This window comes from Acipenser ruthenus, chromosome 1 (genome assembly GCF_902713425.1).
Source record: "Acipenser ruthenus chromosome 1, fAciRut3.2 maternal haplotype, whole genome shotgun sequence".
Taxonomy (NCBI): Eukaryota; Metazoa; Chordata; class Actinopteri; order Acipenseriformes; family Acipenseridae; genus Acipenser; species Acipenser ruthenus.
Genome location: NC_081189.1, coordinates 11,146,550 through 11,165,274, shown reverse-complemented (window position 1 = coordinate 11,165,274; position 18,725 = coordinate 11,146,550). Strand labels below are relative to the sequence as shown.

Below are 18,725 nucleotides of genomic sequence, written 5' to 3'. Positions count from 1 at the left end.
ACACTTCATGATCACCTTTCTGGAAATACAGGCTGTCTGTGCTGCACCTGCATTAGTTTCATAAGCATTCAAATTAAAACGAGCCTCGGAAACAAATAGATTTAGACATACAGTAACGACAAAGGCTGAAATAACTATCTTACATAGGAGAAAAATATAAACTCCTACTAACACATTTTCTTAGTTTTGGGTACTGACTGGGGAGAATATGCACTAAATGTAAATAAGTTGTTGTCATGGATTTCTGAACATTCCTTTTTCATAACATTTTTACTTTACAAATAAAAATATAAACTCACTTTTTTGGTAAACGAAATGGTAAATTGGACTGCTTCAGTAGTTAGAATGGAAGAAAAGTTTAGGAACGAGAAAAGGCTATTTGTCCCATCAAAGCGCGTCCCTTGTTAGCGCCCCATTCTCCCCTACTGGGGGAACTCATTTAAAAGCACAGAATCTAGTCTGTTCCCTGTGTTTTATATCCTACTACTTCAGCTGGTAGCTATTCCATGCATTTCTAACTGTGTGTAAAACAGTGCTTCCTACCTTCTGTTCTAAACGTACTCATACTCAGCTTCCATGTATGCCCTCTTGTTCTTCTCTCTGTGCTGAATTTGAAGTAGTGTCTTGTGTTAACTTTATAGATTCCATTTATGATAAGTTGCTGTGACAACCTTTGTTTTGTATATTTATTAAAGATGTGAAACCAATGATATCAATGTTTTACAAGCACTTTGGTGTCACTGTTACACCAAGGTGTATCTGTACAATACAGGAGATAAACTTAAAGTACTGTATATTAACAACATATAACGCAGTGTTTTTAGCATGTGTATGTTTAAGTACGGTATGTTAAGTTTGTTGTAAAACTGAAATAAATGTACTGTAACTATAATTATAAAAATATAACACATAATTTGCTGAGTTTAACCACAGTAAAAATTGAAAGACGTACAGTAGTTATATTAGTGCAGGTGTTTGGATTATTGTTATTGGTAGGTATTATTAGTGAATCCTGGTAGTCCACTTTGCTTGTTGTTCCCATTTCTGCCCAGTCCTTTTGAAGTGATATTAAGTGAGTCTGACTGGAATTATTTTTTTAAATATATTTTGAACAGGTACTGTATATATATATTTTTCATGTTATGTTAAGTGTCTCTGTTGTGTATGCATTTTGTATGATTTAAATTGTAACATGTGAAAGTGTATGCCTGTTGTCCAATGTTGCAAACAAGATGTCTCATCTTCAATAAATTCTGTATAGCTTGCTTGCTATAGGCGGGCGTGCAGGATTCAGATTGGGAGGACAGGGTCAATAGCAAGTGGAAAGCGTCACTTCAATACAGCTCTGTAAAAACATTCTCAAGGCCAACAGCAAAACCTCAGCCTCACTTTCAATGTGGCCACTTGTTAGTGACATCAAACTGCTATCACACAAAGTATGTCTTGTGAAATGTTCTCGGTATACTTAGCTGGTGTGAGTAACACATGTGCAAACTAATCTGCACAAAGACACACATTGATAATTACTAAAGGTTCACAGAGGTTTGAGATTTGTACAGAATATGGCCAAAAGTTTTGCATCGCCCTATGCTCTCAATCCTAAAATTCTGGGTGACGCAAAACTTGTGGCCACAGAAGTCAGGACTGCCCAGTCCCTGACCACATTCCGGCGCCTCCTTAAGACTCACCTCTTCAAAGAGCACCTGTAGAACTCCTTTGTTTGTATCCTGGGACACTATCACCCTTCATGTAAATGTGCTTTATTTTGCTCTTATCAGCCCCTATTTTACTGCATTTAATCCTGTACTTCAGAATACTGTAATCTGCCAAGTTTTTAACCTGTAGTACTTTGTATTTAATCACATCCTGATGTAACTATCACTATTTAATCATATCCTGATGTAACTATCACTATTACCTGCTGTATTATTGAATTGTGGTTTGTCAAACTTGTACTTTACTTGAACAAAAGTTATTGTATTTCTTGCTCTTGTTGTATTACTTGTATTGTAACGCTTGAAATGTTTTTGCTTACGATTGTAAGTCGCCCTGGATAAGGGCGTCTGCTAAGAAATAAATAATAATAATAATAATAATATGCTAAGCCAAGCCTAGAGCAATAGCTTGGTTAAAGCTTCACAGTCTTTGTGGTTTGTTACTTTACTGACGGGGATAAACATTTTAAAATGTGTTCTTTCAATACCTGAGAGATACTGCATTAGGTCCATACATGTCTCTCACTGCTGCTAAGTCTGCTTCCAGCTGGGAGTGCTTGTGGAGCTCCCCATCATAGTTCACCTGCAAAGAGGAAAAGAGGTCCACAATAAGCAGCTGACTGATGAAGCACTGTGATCTGTTTAACACGACAGGACCCGTTATCCTCCAGAAATAATCCAAAGGGAGCCGTTCTTCAGTCTCAACCTGCATCAGCTTTCAGAGCACGATTCAAACCAAGAGTCTTGGTGTACTAAAAAAAAGAGAGACTACAGACCTGCTCCTCAGAATTCCTGTCTACAGTTTCAACCTAAATGACAGAAACCTAGGGAGGTAAATCTAAATACAAGCGGGCACAAGCAGCTGAGAACGGGCTCTTTTGTGCACATGTCTTACAAAAGAGATTAAAAAAAACAAACAATATGCACATAATAAAATATGTATTTTATAAATGTGTCAAGTAAATAATACAAACCGAGAATGAAGCACACTTTCCACAGCTGTGTAAAATAATCAACAGCCTATACAAATATGATGTGTGTGTGTCATTTCTACCCTGTTCAATTACATTTGAGCCGGATTGCCAGTGTCAATAATGATTGCCTTTTTACATTAAAGGGCCTGTATTCAGTATTTAAAAACAGTTCCAGAGGAACAGTAGAGGAAGAGTTAAGGGTTAATATTATTTTATATTTTAGAAGAAGAAATGTAACCAGCTGGACTGTTAGATGCATTTTGTTTCAGGTTCAAATTAGTAATCTTCTGATATGTGTATCTGCCATGCTGTGAACCGGTGTATGATTATTGATCGCGGTCTCTTTATAAACCAGGGACCTTTCTGATGGAAAGAACCCAATGGTGCTCTTGATTCAGTACACTGCATTAGGAAACTACTGGCCACAGTTTTCAAGTAAAAACGTTGCTACTATACAGCTCTCCAGACCATTCAGGATGTCATGCTAAATATAGTATAGTTTAAGGTATCGTCCATAACTGTTAAACTCTCAATATATACTCAAAATACTGAAAGAAACTTAATACATTCAATGACAGCCTGTTGACCAGATGTTTTTGACCAAGTCACTGAATTTTTAAAAAAGTAGTTTTTTACGTTGCCACCTGCAGTCAGAACTATGCCGGACAGCAAAAACAAACATTCAGCAGAAACAAAAAGCCTCTCCAGACAAAGTGAACACGGAACTGCTTTGATTAGCTGTATAAAGAGAGTATGACTTGCTCCACCATGTCTTACCATTTGTCACAAACAAACCAGGTATAATTTATCAAGGACTGTCAGAAACAAACCAGTAGAAGCTCTAGGTCAGACTTCAAAACGTATTGCTATGCATAATGCATACAAAGCTAAATAGAATATATGTGTGTGTGTGTGTGTGTGTGTGTACGATATTATACATTTTATCTAAACTGACATTGATAGATCAGGAGAGAAAAAACTAATGGTGCAAGTGATGCCAAAATCAGGAGTTCAATTACTGTTTGAGGTTCAAAAACTTCTATTAAAACAACAGAGCAAGACCAATAAAACTAATTGATTAGCTGAACGTTCACACACTGAATAATTTAACCATTGCAAACATCAATAGGCAGGATCAGAACTGGGCTGAAAAGATGTTGGATGTGCACACATGGAGGGTGAGAGGATGAGGATTCATGTTGTAACTGCTGCTTTCAGATCAACATTGCTGTCTTATTGGATTGATTTATTTATGTAACCAGATTTACCCATTGAGACCGAGGCCTCATTTACAAGGGGGTCCTGGAAAACAATTACAATGTACAAACAACACAATAAAAACATGTGTGGTTCCAACTTCATCAGCAGCATACAGATATCTATGGATATCTATTTATTAACGTGGAATGAGGGGGAGCTTTGGCAGGTTCCAAGCAACTGCGTGCATTTTGATTGCAGTCTCAGGCATCTCACTAGACGTTTTTGAGTTAAATAATGTTTAATAATTATAGAAATTTTGAGAATCCTGCTAAATCCTGGATACAAACCTTAATACAGGATACTAAGGGTCACTGCCCTACTGTACAGGAGACCCCCTTTCCAATTTCAAACATTGCTTGTGTTAAACAGTGGGATTATACAGTCTACTGGGAGGAGGGTGGGGAGGTGCAGGGACTAATCAATGGTAAGACAATGGATCTTGGTAAGCAATCTTGTTTTTTGGTTTTTTTTGTAAGGCACAAGGAATTACAAGAAATCATTTTCTCAAAGACCTGCTCACCTGACCCCCATAGTAGAACTCTTCAGAGTCATTGTCGCCTTCAGAGTCTTCGTCTATTGCACTGCAGTATCTTGAATCCTGAAGAGACAAGCATGGCATTATCTGAGACTAACTCATGTCGGCTGAGACTGGAAGAAGGCGGCAACAAAGATGAACAGGCAGACTGACAACAATACTGCTAGCTAATTCTAGAAAAATCCATGTCCAGTGTATTTAGTTATTATTTGGCCCATCAGCACATTATTTCAGCAGCACTATACTATATGGAGTTTCACACTAGCAGCCTGCATTGTCTTTCCTGTATAGAAAACCCAACTGCCTCAGAATTTTAAATTGAAATGTATTCCTGGGATGATTTTAACAGTGCCAGGAACTAAGATCACAAAATCCTAATATAAAAATAGCTATGCTTCCGCAACTTCCAATAGGTTGCAGGTGAAAGACGGCACTGAAGTACACCACACGATTTCTTACCTGGACCCTGTCATCTTGCAGCTTCGATTTAATGGACAGGCAGCTGGTGGCATCATTATTTATCCTAATTTCTTTTCAAAGAAACAGAAAAACAGAAACAATGGGATTATTCAAGAGTGAAAAATGTTACAGCATAAAATATAATATGTGCTGTATATTAAATGCTACTTAGTACTATTCACTGTGAAGCATAAATGTCTTATGCTCTTGGTACACTCACACAAAAGTTAGCTTTCATATATATATATATATATATTATATATATATATATATATATATATATATTATATATATATATATATATATATATATATATATATAGACACACACAGACATACATACATACACAGTGCTCCCTCACTATAAGGCTCTCGGTTATAACGTGCCTCGATATAACGCTCCCACAACATATCCCCCAATTTTTCAGCATTTGTTTTTGAACTAAATAAATATTAGGCATATTACGTGGTTATCTTTCCTAATGCATTTACTTTTTTGCTGTGAGAGGAGCTGCAGCTTTCTCTGCAAGACAAAATGCTTCAGCTTCGCTTCAGCCCCGCTCCGGCAGCCGAACCTGGGGCGAGCCCATTCCCTCTTCCCCTTTTCTCACACTTGGTTTGTCTGTCACTTTGAACTGAACTCCCGACCGCCGTTTATCCAGGCTATTTAAAGTTTAAAAACTACTAATTAAAATGATCCATGAGTGGGAATGTTACCTTTTTTATCTTTTTTTTTGCGTGGTTAATTCACGGAAAGTTACATTGTTGCTTCACTATATGTGCATTATAGAGAGGGAGTTATTTTATTTTGTATTTTAGTCAGATATGTGTTATGTGTCCCGCGGCGCCCCCAACCCCCGCTGCCGTTTATAACACTCTTCGGTTATAACGCTCACAGCACACAACAGATAACCTGGGCCTCTGCTGATATTCTGCTTACATTGATGCTCCCTTCTGTCCTGTACCAGGAACTGATATTCCTCTTTCTAATACTGTACATGGCTAAGAGATATTTGCAAACATACATTTCAGTACATCAGCTGAATGAAAGCTGGCAGTAAAAGAAGAATAACTAAATGTCAAATGTCTCCGTCAGACATTTTTGATGGATTTACAACAATGTTTTATTTTTTTTGTAATAACTGTTCAATAACTTAATTTACTTCAGTGACTACATATAGCTACATAGTCATACACTATAAATGTAACAATCACCTGTTGATATTCTGTGGAAGATGACAGGAATAGGATCTCGTGTGACTAGAACGTCATCCTCATTCTCAGAATTCGATACATAAGTGTTATCTAAAAAAAATAACAAAGGCACAAAAATACAGTTCAATTAATAGCTATCATTTTTAAAAGATATTATCAAACAGCAATCCTCTACACAACAATGAGTTATTGATGTTTAGAAAACACCACCTCAGTTTATCAGTGTTTCTCAGTGAGGTAGCAGCGTAGTTTAAAAAAATAATAATAATCTACCATCATCACAAGCTGTTGCTTTAAAAATAAAGTTAAAAACTCTTTTGCAAGCAGTGTGTGTTCTTTCCCCCTTCATCACGTTCTTGTGACAGCACTGCTCAGGAAGCACCACAGTGATCATCTCCCCCTGTGCTTCCATACAACACCTAAACTGTTTGTATGTATTTCACTGTGCTCAACAAAAGAGGCACGATCTATAAAAAGCAGAATGCAGCCGTGCAGGCAGCCGTTAAAAGCACAGTTTACCCATTTACATTTACTTCTCAAAACACCTGCTAAATATCAAAAAGCATTTACACCAAAACATGCTCCAGTTAAGTATCAAATATCCAGCAGTATGATCGTTCATTAGCATACTAGCTGTATTTTCCCCCATCAACATGAAGTGCAGAACAGCACGGTAGGGCGCTTCGGTACTGAAAGTGTGGCTTTGCATTGATATATTTGCTTGTTCTTATGCCTCTTGACCCTCCTTTTTGTCATGCTGTGCTAAGCTGGATCCACTGGCAGCTTGTCAGTAGCATTCTAATATAAAACATTTGTGAGTTTTTCGTGTCTGGGGGAAAAGCTGATAGTAAATACAGTATAACACAAATGTTATTATTTCTAACATTCGTAGGACCTTTGAAAATCAGCCTGATATCCTCCGTGTTTAATCGAATGTGAAAAGCTTCATGATTTTAAGATAAAGGGATTTTATTAAGAAAGAAATGAAAAGACAAGGACATTTATTTAAACATAAGAGGGAGGAGGCTGTTCTAGCTTTGACTGTTTAAGAATCAGCAAGTTCAACAAAAAAATGCAATATCATTATTTGCTATTCAGTCCTTCACGCCTGCTGACCTGCAGTTTCCATTCTGTACATGTATTTTTTTTAATATACTGCAGTTGTCATTTTGGAGTAGATATGACACCTTCCATTACAAGTTCAAAAAGAAATTACAAAACAAACCAACGCTTGCATCCCACTCTTTCTCCGGCTTCAGGGTTCAGCACAATAGCAATAAGCACATGTTTGGGTTTAATGAAGAGAACTTCACTGTGTTTTAATACAAAATAAAAAAAGCACCAGCTGTCCTCACTCTCCCTGTGGGGAACCTTTGAAAAGTCAGCTCCATCATAGATGTTCTAGCTCTCTCTAAACCTGCAGCAATAATGTACAGCAGCTTGGTTAAAACTCAAACTGTGTAGACGTCTTCTGGCTTGGCTTTGAACATAAATGTAATACAAGACGTGGTGCTTTCAATAAATTCATCTTGAACAGAGTTGCAAATGCTGAGGCACTGAAGAAAAAAAAGAAAAGCACTAGTGATGCTCCCTGGCATTGTTCAACTAAACCTGCTTTCCAGGGTGTGGGACACAAGCATCCTTTATTGTTCCACACATAATACTAACAAAATGCACACCCTAACGTGGTATACCAAAGAGGTTTGAACATTTTGCACCTTAGGACAAAGCTTTAAAAACCAGGCCCCAGATTTAGACCAATAGATTATCACTGAAATGCGTCTTTCTTAGAATCCAACTGTATATGGAAGAGAAGACGTTTACTGTCTCTAAAGCAATGTGCTCTATGAAAACATGAGGAAGTACAGTAGCGTGTGATCAGAGTCATAAAACCATAGACTTGGACAAAACAGACAGAGAACATCCTTTGTTAAGAGATACAGGGTACACTGAGTTTCACTGTACAGTGCATCAAACCCTGTTTATCCATGCTGTTAATGTGATAAAGTATCCTGTGTTACAAGATGACCATGCACATTAAACATTTCTGATCTTTGTAATTTATTAGAGAGATTATTCTGCTTTCATTTTATTACAGATCCAAGAGAGTGAAACATTTAGCAAGCAATCCAGCCACACAGCATGCCATCCGAGCTTTGCAATGCTGTCGGAAGCTGTAACTTGAGAATGGGTGGACAATATGTATGGAAACACACTGTAACATTCAATTCTCTCTACCTTCAAAGTTTCTACTAGTCTAAGGCAAATACATTTTCACAGTGTTTCACAGCTTCTGATATCCAGAAATCTAGTAGAAATATTGCCCCCACGACCCATGAAGAACCTCTGTCCATGTGAAAGGTGTTTATCAAAATTCAAAAGGTCAGATTTGTAATAAATGGGGATATACGAGGCAGGGGACAAGGGTATTACTGAACTCATATGAAACAAAATTGATTCTAAATGGAGGGAGCACAGCTCTTCTTACCTGGATAATCTTCAGAGACGTGGACTGAATAGGACACCCTGCAGAAAGAAAATAAATTTGTTAGAAGAGGGCAAATTCTAAATTCAAACCACCAATAGCAGCCATTGTATAACTGCAGTTTCTAGAGCTGAAGCCTTTCTTGCTACAATGCAATATTGAAGTGTAATGCTCATTGAAATCGACTTGTGGATACAGGGATTACAAACGTATAAAGACACAAGTTGTGTTAGTCATAATAAAAAACAATACCAATTCTATGTCTTGTCTATACACTTTCAATGTCATGGATTTTCTGATTATGCATTACTTAGTTTTGTTCAACCAGCGGTGAGAAAAGTAGCTGTTGCCCCATTCCTGTTGCCCTCAGAAAACGTTTCTAGATACTGTTCTGATTGAATTAAAACAGCAATCTTCAAGTCTGCATTAGCTTTCAGTCACTGTGCAGAGAATTTCTTCACCCCATGTAGCAGACTGTGCTGCAAAAAATAGCCAGGAACACACTGTACAGCTTTTTATTATGTAAATTGCTAAAACACATCCTGCCAAAATATGTAATAATCAGCAATTAACATTAACTATCCCTTTGTAGGATGCTAGTGAAAGATAGAGAATTAAGTCACTCATTTTTTAAACACAGCAGGTCACATTTTTCACATTTTTAAAGACAGAAACTAAGCAGTCCATCATGCAGTGCTGCATGTTTTATTGTGGATGTTTAATAACCTTGGGACCTTTATTCATAATTTAAACAGTGTCGAAATTGAGATCTGCTTCGATCAATTGGAAAGACGAATGCTGGCAAGCCAACATGGAGCTTCCTTGAGATATTCAGCAGCAGCAGCAGCAAGAGAAGCGTGTTTGTTTAGTTGGCAAAAGTGACAGCGTGGCAAGAAGTTTCTTAGGGAATGTGAACAAACTGGAAAAGCAACAAGGTCAGCGTTCCATTAAAGCAAACAGGCAGTACAGACACAATGAAGAATGTGTGAACAAGACACCAAGGAACCACATGCTACTTGTGTAAAACTACTTGACCTAAGTTCTGAATCAAATAAATCTGCTTGTCCTTTTGTGGCTGTCATATATTGTACATGTACTAGAATCAGCAAATCTTCCCTAATTCCACAATGCACTAAAAATAAGGCTTTAATGGCTAACACTGTGGAAGGAGACCGGATTAAACCAGGCAGTTGGAATCTACTGAGTGGTTTTTGACAGCTGTGTCACACTGTGTTATTTGACATGACTGCTGATACAAAGTTGGTTCCCAGGTTATTTTCCAGAGAGAATATGTCCATCATTTTACAAAGAATATCTGTAGAAAACAACTCATCTGCAAAAAAAAAAAAACACAAAACTTTCAAAGCTTGATAAACGTGTTGGGATCTATGTAAGCTGGGGTAGATTCTATATTCACAAAACATCTTTAAAAAAATGTATTTGAATAGAACAAAATGCCAATTTCTAAGTATTTTTTTGTTACTATTATGTTTTACTATTGGGTGAAGCACGGTAACCCATAGCCCATTAGTGGTAGTAGTGTTACACCCATGGCCCATTAGTGGTAGTAGTGTTACTGCACATCAATCAACATGTGGGTTAGAAATCTCTCTCACAGGGTACCTCCTTTTATATTTCGTTATTCAAGTTTGTACTGTTCAACAGCAAAGCCATAGGCTTTCCTAATAAATGACACTTCACCGCCAGTCCATGGGCTGCATTATTGAGGTAAACCTTGACACTGACCTGGGCTTGTGAACATCTGCACTTTGTGGTAAGAACAGCAGGGGGCAAATCAGAACAAATGCGAGCCCAGTTTTATATCCTGAGGAATGAATTGCAAAGTGGTGGAGAATCAAATTCCCTGCAAAAGAAAGCCTTGTATGTACTGATGTGTCAGTCCGTTTGCTAAATAATATCCCACCACTTCCTTCATTTAATAATCGTGGCAGTTGATATGTGGCATGCTCCTAGGCTCAATACTATATCACGCATTAATAGGTTAGATTTTTCAATGAAGAGAACAAAAATATTGTGTTTGGACAATGAGACCTGAAGAATACAATACAATACAAAAATGTATTTTTATATAGTGCACTTCACGCAATTGCATCCCAGGGCACTCTACAGTGTTAAATGCAAAACAAGAGAGCTCATATGTACAGTATACTACAGCTACAACCAGCACATTCAAAAAAAGTATGCTTTGATTTTTCAATCTGCCTGATGCCAACCGGAAAAGAGGTCCACAAACGAGCAACAGCAGCAAAAAGCTCTACTGTTTGGAACATCTAAAGGTTCCGCATTTTCTGACCTCAAAGAATGACCCACGTATGCAGTTATGGATTAGAATATGGATATTCAATATGCATTGGCCATCTTATTACTGTCAACTGACAGAATTTCCATTTCAGTGGGTGTCACTTTCACTAGTGGAAACGCACATCTGTTTCGCTTCCTTTTTTGTAAATTGACGCTCTACCTAGTCTGATGGAGGACCTTAACACTAGTCCATCTGGTTTGCACATTCAGAAAGGATACAACCACCAATGGAATGAATGCATGTTATTGGTATCTCTGCATTGGTCCTTTGAGGCTGCTCCTTAAATATAATTCTCCCTAACGTTATATTTTAAGTAATTTGTGTTACTAGGGAACAGGGGTGATGAAACAATAATTGTTTTTAGCTATTATCTAAATGGATGTTAAGCCATGCCTCATTCAGGGTGAGGGATCAATTCTCGTTAAATTCTCTTTTTTCCTGTTTGTTTTTGGTTCTTGCTGATTTCGGGTTTTGTTAGAATGACACGTCTTTCTAGAGCCAGGTCCACACCTGAGCCATTCAGTTGTGCAGCTTGGTTGCATGCAACTGAATCGCTTATATGTGGGTGTTTCTGCAGCCAGTTGCAAGCAGTTGTGCAGCTGGTTGCTTACAGTAGAGACAAGGTCTGCTTTCAAGCAGTCTGCTGAGCGATTTGTAGTGACGTTTTTTATCACGTGTGTGGTTGTGAAATATGATTGGTTGTTACAATCTCCTGGCTGTTGTTTACTTTCCCGTGGTAAAGAGGTGGTAAATTTAAAAATGTCAACTATGAAAGTTAACGCGTTTGTCAGAATTGGTTCAGGAGAGGGAGATATTATGGAAAGTAAAATGACAAATCATACCGAATTTCTTTTTTACGAGATGCAGCAATGCAAGAAATTGTCAAAGAGCTCTGACTTATTGACCCGTCTGTGACAGCAGAGCATATCATCTCAAAGCTCCAGTCTCTCCACACTGTTTACACCAGAGAAGCCATCTGTAAAAACTACACACACTTCTACACGGAAAACTTGCGCAGCTGGTTGCTCAGGTGTGGACAGAGCAGTTGCAGGCGATTAAGTCATGCAATTTCCAGAGCCAGCTTAAGCTACCGCTGCACAACCAAACTCTGAAAAAAAAACTGTTTAAGTGAGAAAAACATTTGGTTCATTGTATTGTTTTCTTGAGTTCCGAGTATCTTCAGTCCAATTTAATATATTGGAGATTTAGGATGGTACATCTGTGTTACGCTGAGTTAGCGATCGATTCCAGTTTACAGAAATCTCCAGCTGAATGCCACTGTGGACACCCATGGGGGGTGGCTCGGGTTTGAACGCCGATGGGATTTAAGAACAAAGAAGTCCGTTCTCTTCATTTCCATGCTGGGGATGTATTTGTCTGGAGTTCCAGTTTCTGAGAGCTGTGGCTGTGGACAGGTTTCAGAACGCTGGGTGAGATAAAAGCACTTTTCATACTCACACTTGTGCTGGCTTTGTTTACCTGCTGTGTTGGTTTTTTCCATGGTGGTGCGGGATTACAAATATGCATTTTTGCTTGGACAATTTGTTTTTTACAGGGGTTAAAACAGCCACCTCTATACATAAGGGTCAAATAGGTTTTTTACCGGGGTTAAACGAGCACCTCTATATAGAAGGCTCAATTAGATTTTTACTGGTGTTAAACGAGCACCTCTATACAAAAAGCTCAAAGGAGGGTTCATTTTTCTTTCTCCTTTACAGTTTTGGTAGTTGTTTAAGGTATTTACATTGACATTGACTGTTTGCTATTTAGTTCTGATCTCTGTTCAATTGTGGATTTTTTCTTAAGATGGACTTCAAACTTTAACTCAGACTGGATCTCATTGTGCATACATATTTTGAATTTGCTGGCTGAATGAAATACTTCCTATTGTGTTCATGTTTCTCTCTTATGAATGTTTTGCTGTATGCTATAATGGTTATCTTGAACCATGTATCACCCTTCAAAAGCCCCACATATAGGAAGTATTTCATTCAGCCAGAAAATTCAAAATATGTGTACATTAATAACAAACAATAAGAAATACAACTAGGTTTCCAAGCAACCACAGATCAAGTGCATCCTGTATGTGAACAAGCTGAGGACAAGATAGGGTAATATCACTGTCTAGCAGAACCCTTACGCTTACATGTGTCCTTTACTTCAATTCAATCCACTTTTAGCCAGGGGAAAAGAGCACTCAGAAAACTGTTTTATTTTATTTCAGAGTACGTCAGTAAACACTGGCTACATAATCTACATGGAAGAAAATACTACATGAGCTCAATCAAAATCATTCAAATGTAGATCACAATACTCTGCACCCACAGTCAAATCCTCCACACTGCATACCCCCATATTCTGATGCAATACAATCTTCAGTCTATTCCCAGCTAAAAGTTCATTTTAGCAGACCTTATAAGTTAAACCTATTGAAGTCAGTAATTACTTTTTTAATTTAAGCTTCAAATATGTTCAGTTTTACAGAGAATTTGAATTCATTTCTGTTTACTAATGAGTAAAGCTGTCTGTGCATTCTCCATTTGAACAAGACAGACCTTACACAGTTAGTTTGCTTACATTCCCCAAGGGTAGGTTAAACTGTTGTACAAGCTTTAAAACCTGCTTGTCCTTACTGTGACACTGTTATCCAAACTGCCATGCTCACACAACTGCAACAGTACAAGGTTATCTATCTTCAAGCTTTAGCTCCGAAGAAAACCCTGGAATGAACTGCTTTAGAATCCTATGGGACAGCACACATATATAACTGAAACTGCTCCCTGCTTCCTCCCAGCATTGCATGGAATGCTAAGAACAGCACATCTATAACTGAAACAGCTCCCTGCTTCCTCCCAGCACTGCATGGAATGCTAAGAACAGGTTTGCCTTGATGCCACTTGGGCTTCAGTAACATTTCAGACATATCTGGGGTATTAACTTCTCAATTTCAAAAGTGGGCATCAGGTGTGTTTTCCTTGTAAGGTGCTATTAATGTTATAATAAAGACATTTAATCCCAATATATCATGTGATTCATGTTGATCTTGATAATTGTAACATTAATTGAAGATGACTATAACTATTCTATTGGCTTTTGTGTCACTACTGTAAATCAAGTGTTGTTAATGCATGACCTGTCTGCTGATTAGCACTGTGATTTTCCAGAACAGCATGTTTATAATAGCAACCTTGGACACACTTTAATTAATATATATATATATATATATATATATATATATATATATATATATATATATATATATATATATATATATAATGTGTGTGTTTGTATGTAATTAGAAATTTTAACAAAGAAAAAACAAATGTTTTTTTTTTTGTTTTTTTTTGAGGAAAGTATTTAATGTTGTTTAATTGAGCGTTGTTTCTCAACACATTCTCCCCCTCAAATTATGACAGTAATAAGATGGCCAGTTTTATACACAGTTTTTCTGAGAAGCCACTCTCAGCTCGGCTCTATAAACCACCAATAAGAAAGTGAGCAGCCAGGCTACCAATATTAAAATGTATTCAAAACAGCAATGGGCCCTTGGGAACCAAATACTCTCTGCTGAGTCAAACCACACCACATCTGTATTGTCGTACTGCCAAAAGCTTCTATTTCTAATAATTATGTGGTGTGTCACCACTGTGAATCACTGTACCATTCAGTCATATTAAATTAATGAACTGCACACAAATATATTAACAAGCAGTGACTCAAGATATTGCATGTTAACAGGCTTCCAGACTTCAAATGACTTCCACTGTATGGCTTTCACCAGGTTCACCAGGAGTGTGTACAGTATGCTGTTCACTTCCAACATATGTTACAATGACTTTGGAGAATGTAAATCAAATCTAAGAAGAAATTCCTTAGTTTCCAATGTTTGCAAATGTATGTGATCACTCGATATGTCAAGAGATAAACTGTGAGTGAGTTGTGTGCAACTATTCAGGGAATTCTGGGACAAAAATCCCAATAGTCCAAAGAATATTTTTTGACATGTATTCAAATACAAAAATCAGATGTTTGTATTCACTAAAAATTACAAAAAAACCTTGCACTTATTTACCGCCTCACCAGAAATTGTGCGACAGGTTTAAAATATGGCAAATGAAAAAGAGTTCAGTGTGATATGTGAAATGAATATATAGCAAAATCTCTACACAATTACAGATTCACATTTGGAATTTCATTTATGGGTAATGAGTAAATAGCACTGGACTCAGAGTGTGATGGATTGAGCCCTGCACACCTGAGCCGCATATGTGACAAACACCAACCGTGCTACAGTGACCAACATCACAGAACCTTCAACACTGAACAAGAGCTGCATGGTCCTCACAGTATGAAGACAAGTCACATCGCTGTCAGGAGCTGCATGGTCCTCACAGTATGAAGACAAGTCACATCGCTGTCAGGAGCTGCATGGTCATCACAGTATTAAGATGACTCTGTAATTTGGCCAGTCAGTGCAGTATAGTGCATCAAAACCTTACTATATATATTTCTCATTATTATCATCATTATTATTATTATTATTATTTTTATTATTATTATTATTATTATTATTATTATTAATTAACAAACTGAATATAATGGAGAATTTCTCTCATACTTGTTTCTTCTTAATTTATTTCTGTAAGATTTGAAAAGTTTAAAATATTTTTTTGTTTAGATTTGCACTGGTCTGGTATTTACAGTATGTGTTAGACTGTTGCTTTGAAGGTCCTTTGAACACTGAAGCACGTTTTGCAGAGAAAATGGTTTGCCGCATGGGAAGAGCACTGTAGTTAAATTGTTTCTTGTCCAGAGAGTCAGTTTACTGGGGGGGATTCAATTTTATTGTTTTGTGGTGTTGTTATTTAAGAGGTCAAAGCTTTACATTTTTCAACAATTTCTATTAAAATAATAAAGAAAGGGGAGGTAAAGCCACCAGCTGACATTTACTGAATATGCTGCTGCCTCTTTCTGGTTTGACATAATTTCCACAAGAACCAAGAGGACGCATTGTAATGCTGGTTTGCATTTCAATCTGGAGAAAAACAAATAGTCTGCTGCATTCTGAATTGACACATTTGATTTTTACCTTGCTAATATTTATAGCTTTACTGCATTAAGCAATGCAGATTATAAAAGTGACCACTAGGGGTGTGCCACTGTAATTGAATCTGAGCTGTACACAATTACAGATTCACAGCCTCATTGGGAATTGCAATAATAGAAACTTATAGCATATGAAGTGCAGGAATGCCTGTGTGCAAGTAATTCATTCATGGGTAATGAGTAAGCTCTGGATTTGGAGTTCCCCCCACAGCCCCACTCCAGATAGAGGAACCAAACCCCACAGCGCTCTCCTGCTGACTTCTGTACAAGAAGCAAGGGCTGTCGTTCATGTAGCAAAGATGATTCTTAAGATCAGTATGTTCTTCTGTTTACTTCTACGTGAAATTGCATGTCCTTCTAAATATTCTGCAGATTAATCAAACAAGAGCAGGGGTGGCCAATTTCTGAAACAAAAACTTGTTGTCCAAGGGACAAAATGCTAGAAAAATCGACTTGTCCTTAAAAATCTACTTGTCCTTCTTAAAAATACTTGCCCCATCCCGTCGCACAAAACACACACAGAAAAAGTAGAATATAACTTGTAGGATTTTGGTTTTATTTAACAGTGAACACAATCAATCAATTAGTGATTAACAGTGGTGTATCTACAGTAAAAGTTCCAATTAGGGGGGAGCGACATGGATTCGAGGGCGACAGAAGTATTTGCAGAACATATGCACATTTGGAAATTGCAATTTATACTGTACATGCCCATGGTAGTTTTCCAAAACTAACTTCCTGCCAGATACCCCAGACTCCGGCTTCTGAAGTGTTTCACTCCATTCTGAGAGAATCTCCCTGGAATTTGCATGTGCACCTAAAACTCTGAACACTGATCCAGGAAAGTGCTCAGCTCCTCATTACCAGAACCCTGCAATTCACCTGTGAGGACAGGCTGCCAAATCTAGCAACTTCACACAGCTTGTACAATCCTAGTGTTCATGGGTTCATCAAATCTGTCAGTGATACATTTCTTCAGTGTAGCCACATACAGATCCTTGTTGAAGAATGTAATGCCCCTATCTCTCAAAGTAACCTAATTGAGTTCTAACTCCTGTCCCTCCTCTCCAGATTCTAGCCCTGTATTCTCATCTCTCCCACTTTCCTCTAAAATAACACGTCATTCTGTGAATGCAGGTTTATCACCTTTACTTCGACCAAGCTGAGCAAGAGTTTCGTCAACACAAGACAAAGCATATGGCAAATCAGTATCGTCTCTTTGCAGAGTGAGAGACAATCTGGCTCACAGTGTATCAATGGCTTGAAGACTGAATGATGATGATAAATGCTAAGTGTAAACCTGCATCACATAAATGGATAGGACATACAAAGTAATCAAACAAGTACAAGCAGCACCTGAAACCCTTTGTTACAGTACTTGCTAGGCTACTGGGGACCATATCGTTTTTCCTTTTATCTAAGCACTCAGTTAGATGCTGTGGTGCAATGGCTTTTCTAACAAAGAAAGTTCATTCTAAAAAAAAAAAAAAAAAAAAAAAAAACCCTTAGACTTGCAACACTTTTTTTCTGAAACGTGACACAGCCCACCAAGATCGGTGCCACGAAACCTTGACAGCTTGCAAATCCAGCTGTAGAGTCCAATCCACCTCCTGGTGACACTTTCCTATACAGTACCCTTTATACAACTAGGGTCCTGCACAGCAACCCAATTCAAACCCAACAGAGCACATCTTAACAGATATAAAGAAAAGCACAATGTTTTGAATGCAACATTGCACCTTCTTAAAGCAGCCAGTGCATAATGCAGAGAAAAGGGTCCCAAGATGTTGTTAATAAACACTGCTCATTGGAGTACAGTGGAACATCGCATATCTGACCGTCACATAACCTCACTACATAAATAAATACATATTAAGAGTAGGCTACGAGAGTAATGGCATTGGCAGCAAATGCAGCTTCCGTGATGGAAACAGAAAGAAAGCGTTACAGCAATCAGCCTTTTGGTGCGTTCCCCTTTAAGAAAGGCGGGCTGTGGGCATGTGTCAGTCAGTTGCGTGTAGCTGTGACATTTCAATACACCAGTCGAGAAAGCTTTTTTTTTGTGCAATGTGTTTATATGATGGAGCGCACGCTTGCAGATATTGGCAGTGTGTTGATTTAGCTTTTAAATGCATTTGAATTAAACAAAGCAAGCTTCATAAACGCAATGCTTACCGGCAGTCTGTTTAAAATAGCTGAAGCAATACTCAACCCAAGCTCCTTATCGGCTGTTGGCTATATCAAGAAAGAGCGCAAAGTACCATGACAGAGATATTAAGAAAGCAGAACCAGGGAGGCAGGGACTTGTAGAGTTAAGAAAGAAAGAAAGAAAGAAAGAAAGAAAGAAAGAAAGAAGCCATCAGTTGCAGGTTACTGTACATTTATCGTTTGTTTTGTATTCTTTTATTTATTTATTTTTTTTAAAGATTTGCGTGGAGATGGCTTATAGCAAACCGCATAGCAACACTGTGTATTTGTAGCCTAATTAATCTTGTTTACATTTGCTTATTTTTAAAGCAAAAAATGTCCCCATGTTTAAAGCAGTTTGCGTGTTGTTTTTGTTCAATAACCTATTTATGGATGTGTAAATGCTTTTTCTATAGATGTTTGCAAATCAGACTTTTATACATATCCGCCTATACCCAGGGGGTCGG

At 37.7% G+C, this 18,725-nt stretch overlaps 1 protein-coding gene across 2 annotated transcripts in view; it reads right to left on the bottom strand.

Moving 5' to 3' along the window:
- LOC117403485 (protein mono-ADP-ribosyltransferase PARP8-like) overlaps positions 1-18,725 on the bottom strand; it is a 58,447-nt gene that overhangs the window by 25,256 nt on the left and 14,466 nt on the right. For both annotated transcript variants that reach the window (XM_034925397.2, XM_034925401.2), the window contains exons 3-7: positions 8,646-8,683; positions 6,158-6,247; positions 4,944-5,014; positions 4,470-4,547; positions 2,204-2,298 (exon numbers count right to left, since the gene is read on the bottom strand). In XM_034925397.2, the coding sequence (XP_034781288.1) occupies positions 2,204-2,298; positions 4,470-4,547; positions 4,944-5,014; positions 6,158-6,247; positions 8,646-8,683 (372 nt within the window). The remainder of the gene's footprint in view (positions 1-2,203; positions 2,299-4,469; positions 4,548-4,943; positions 5,015-6,157; positions 6,248-8,645; positions 8,684-18,725) is intronic.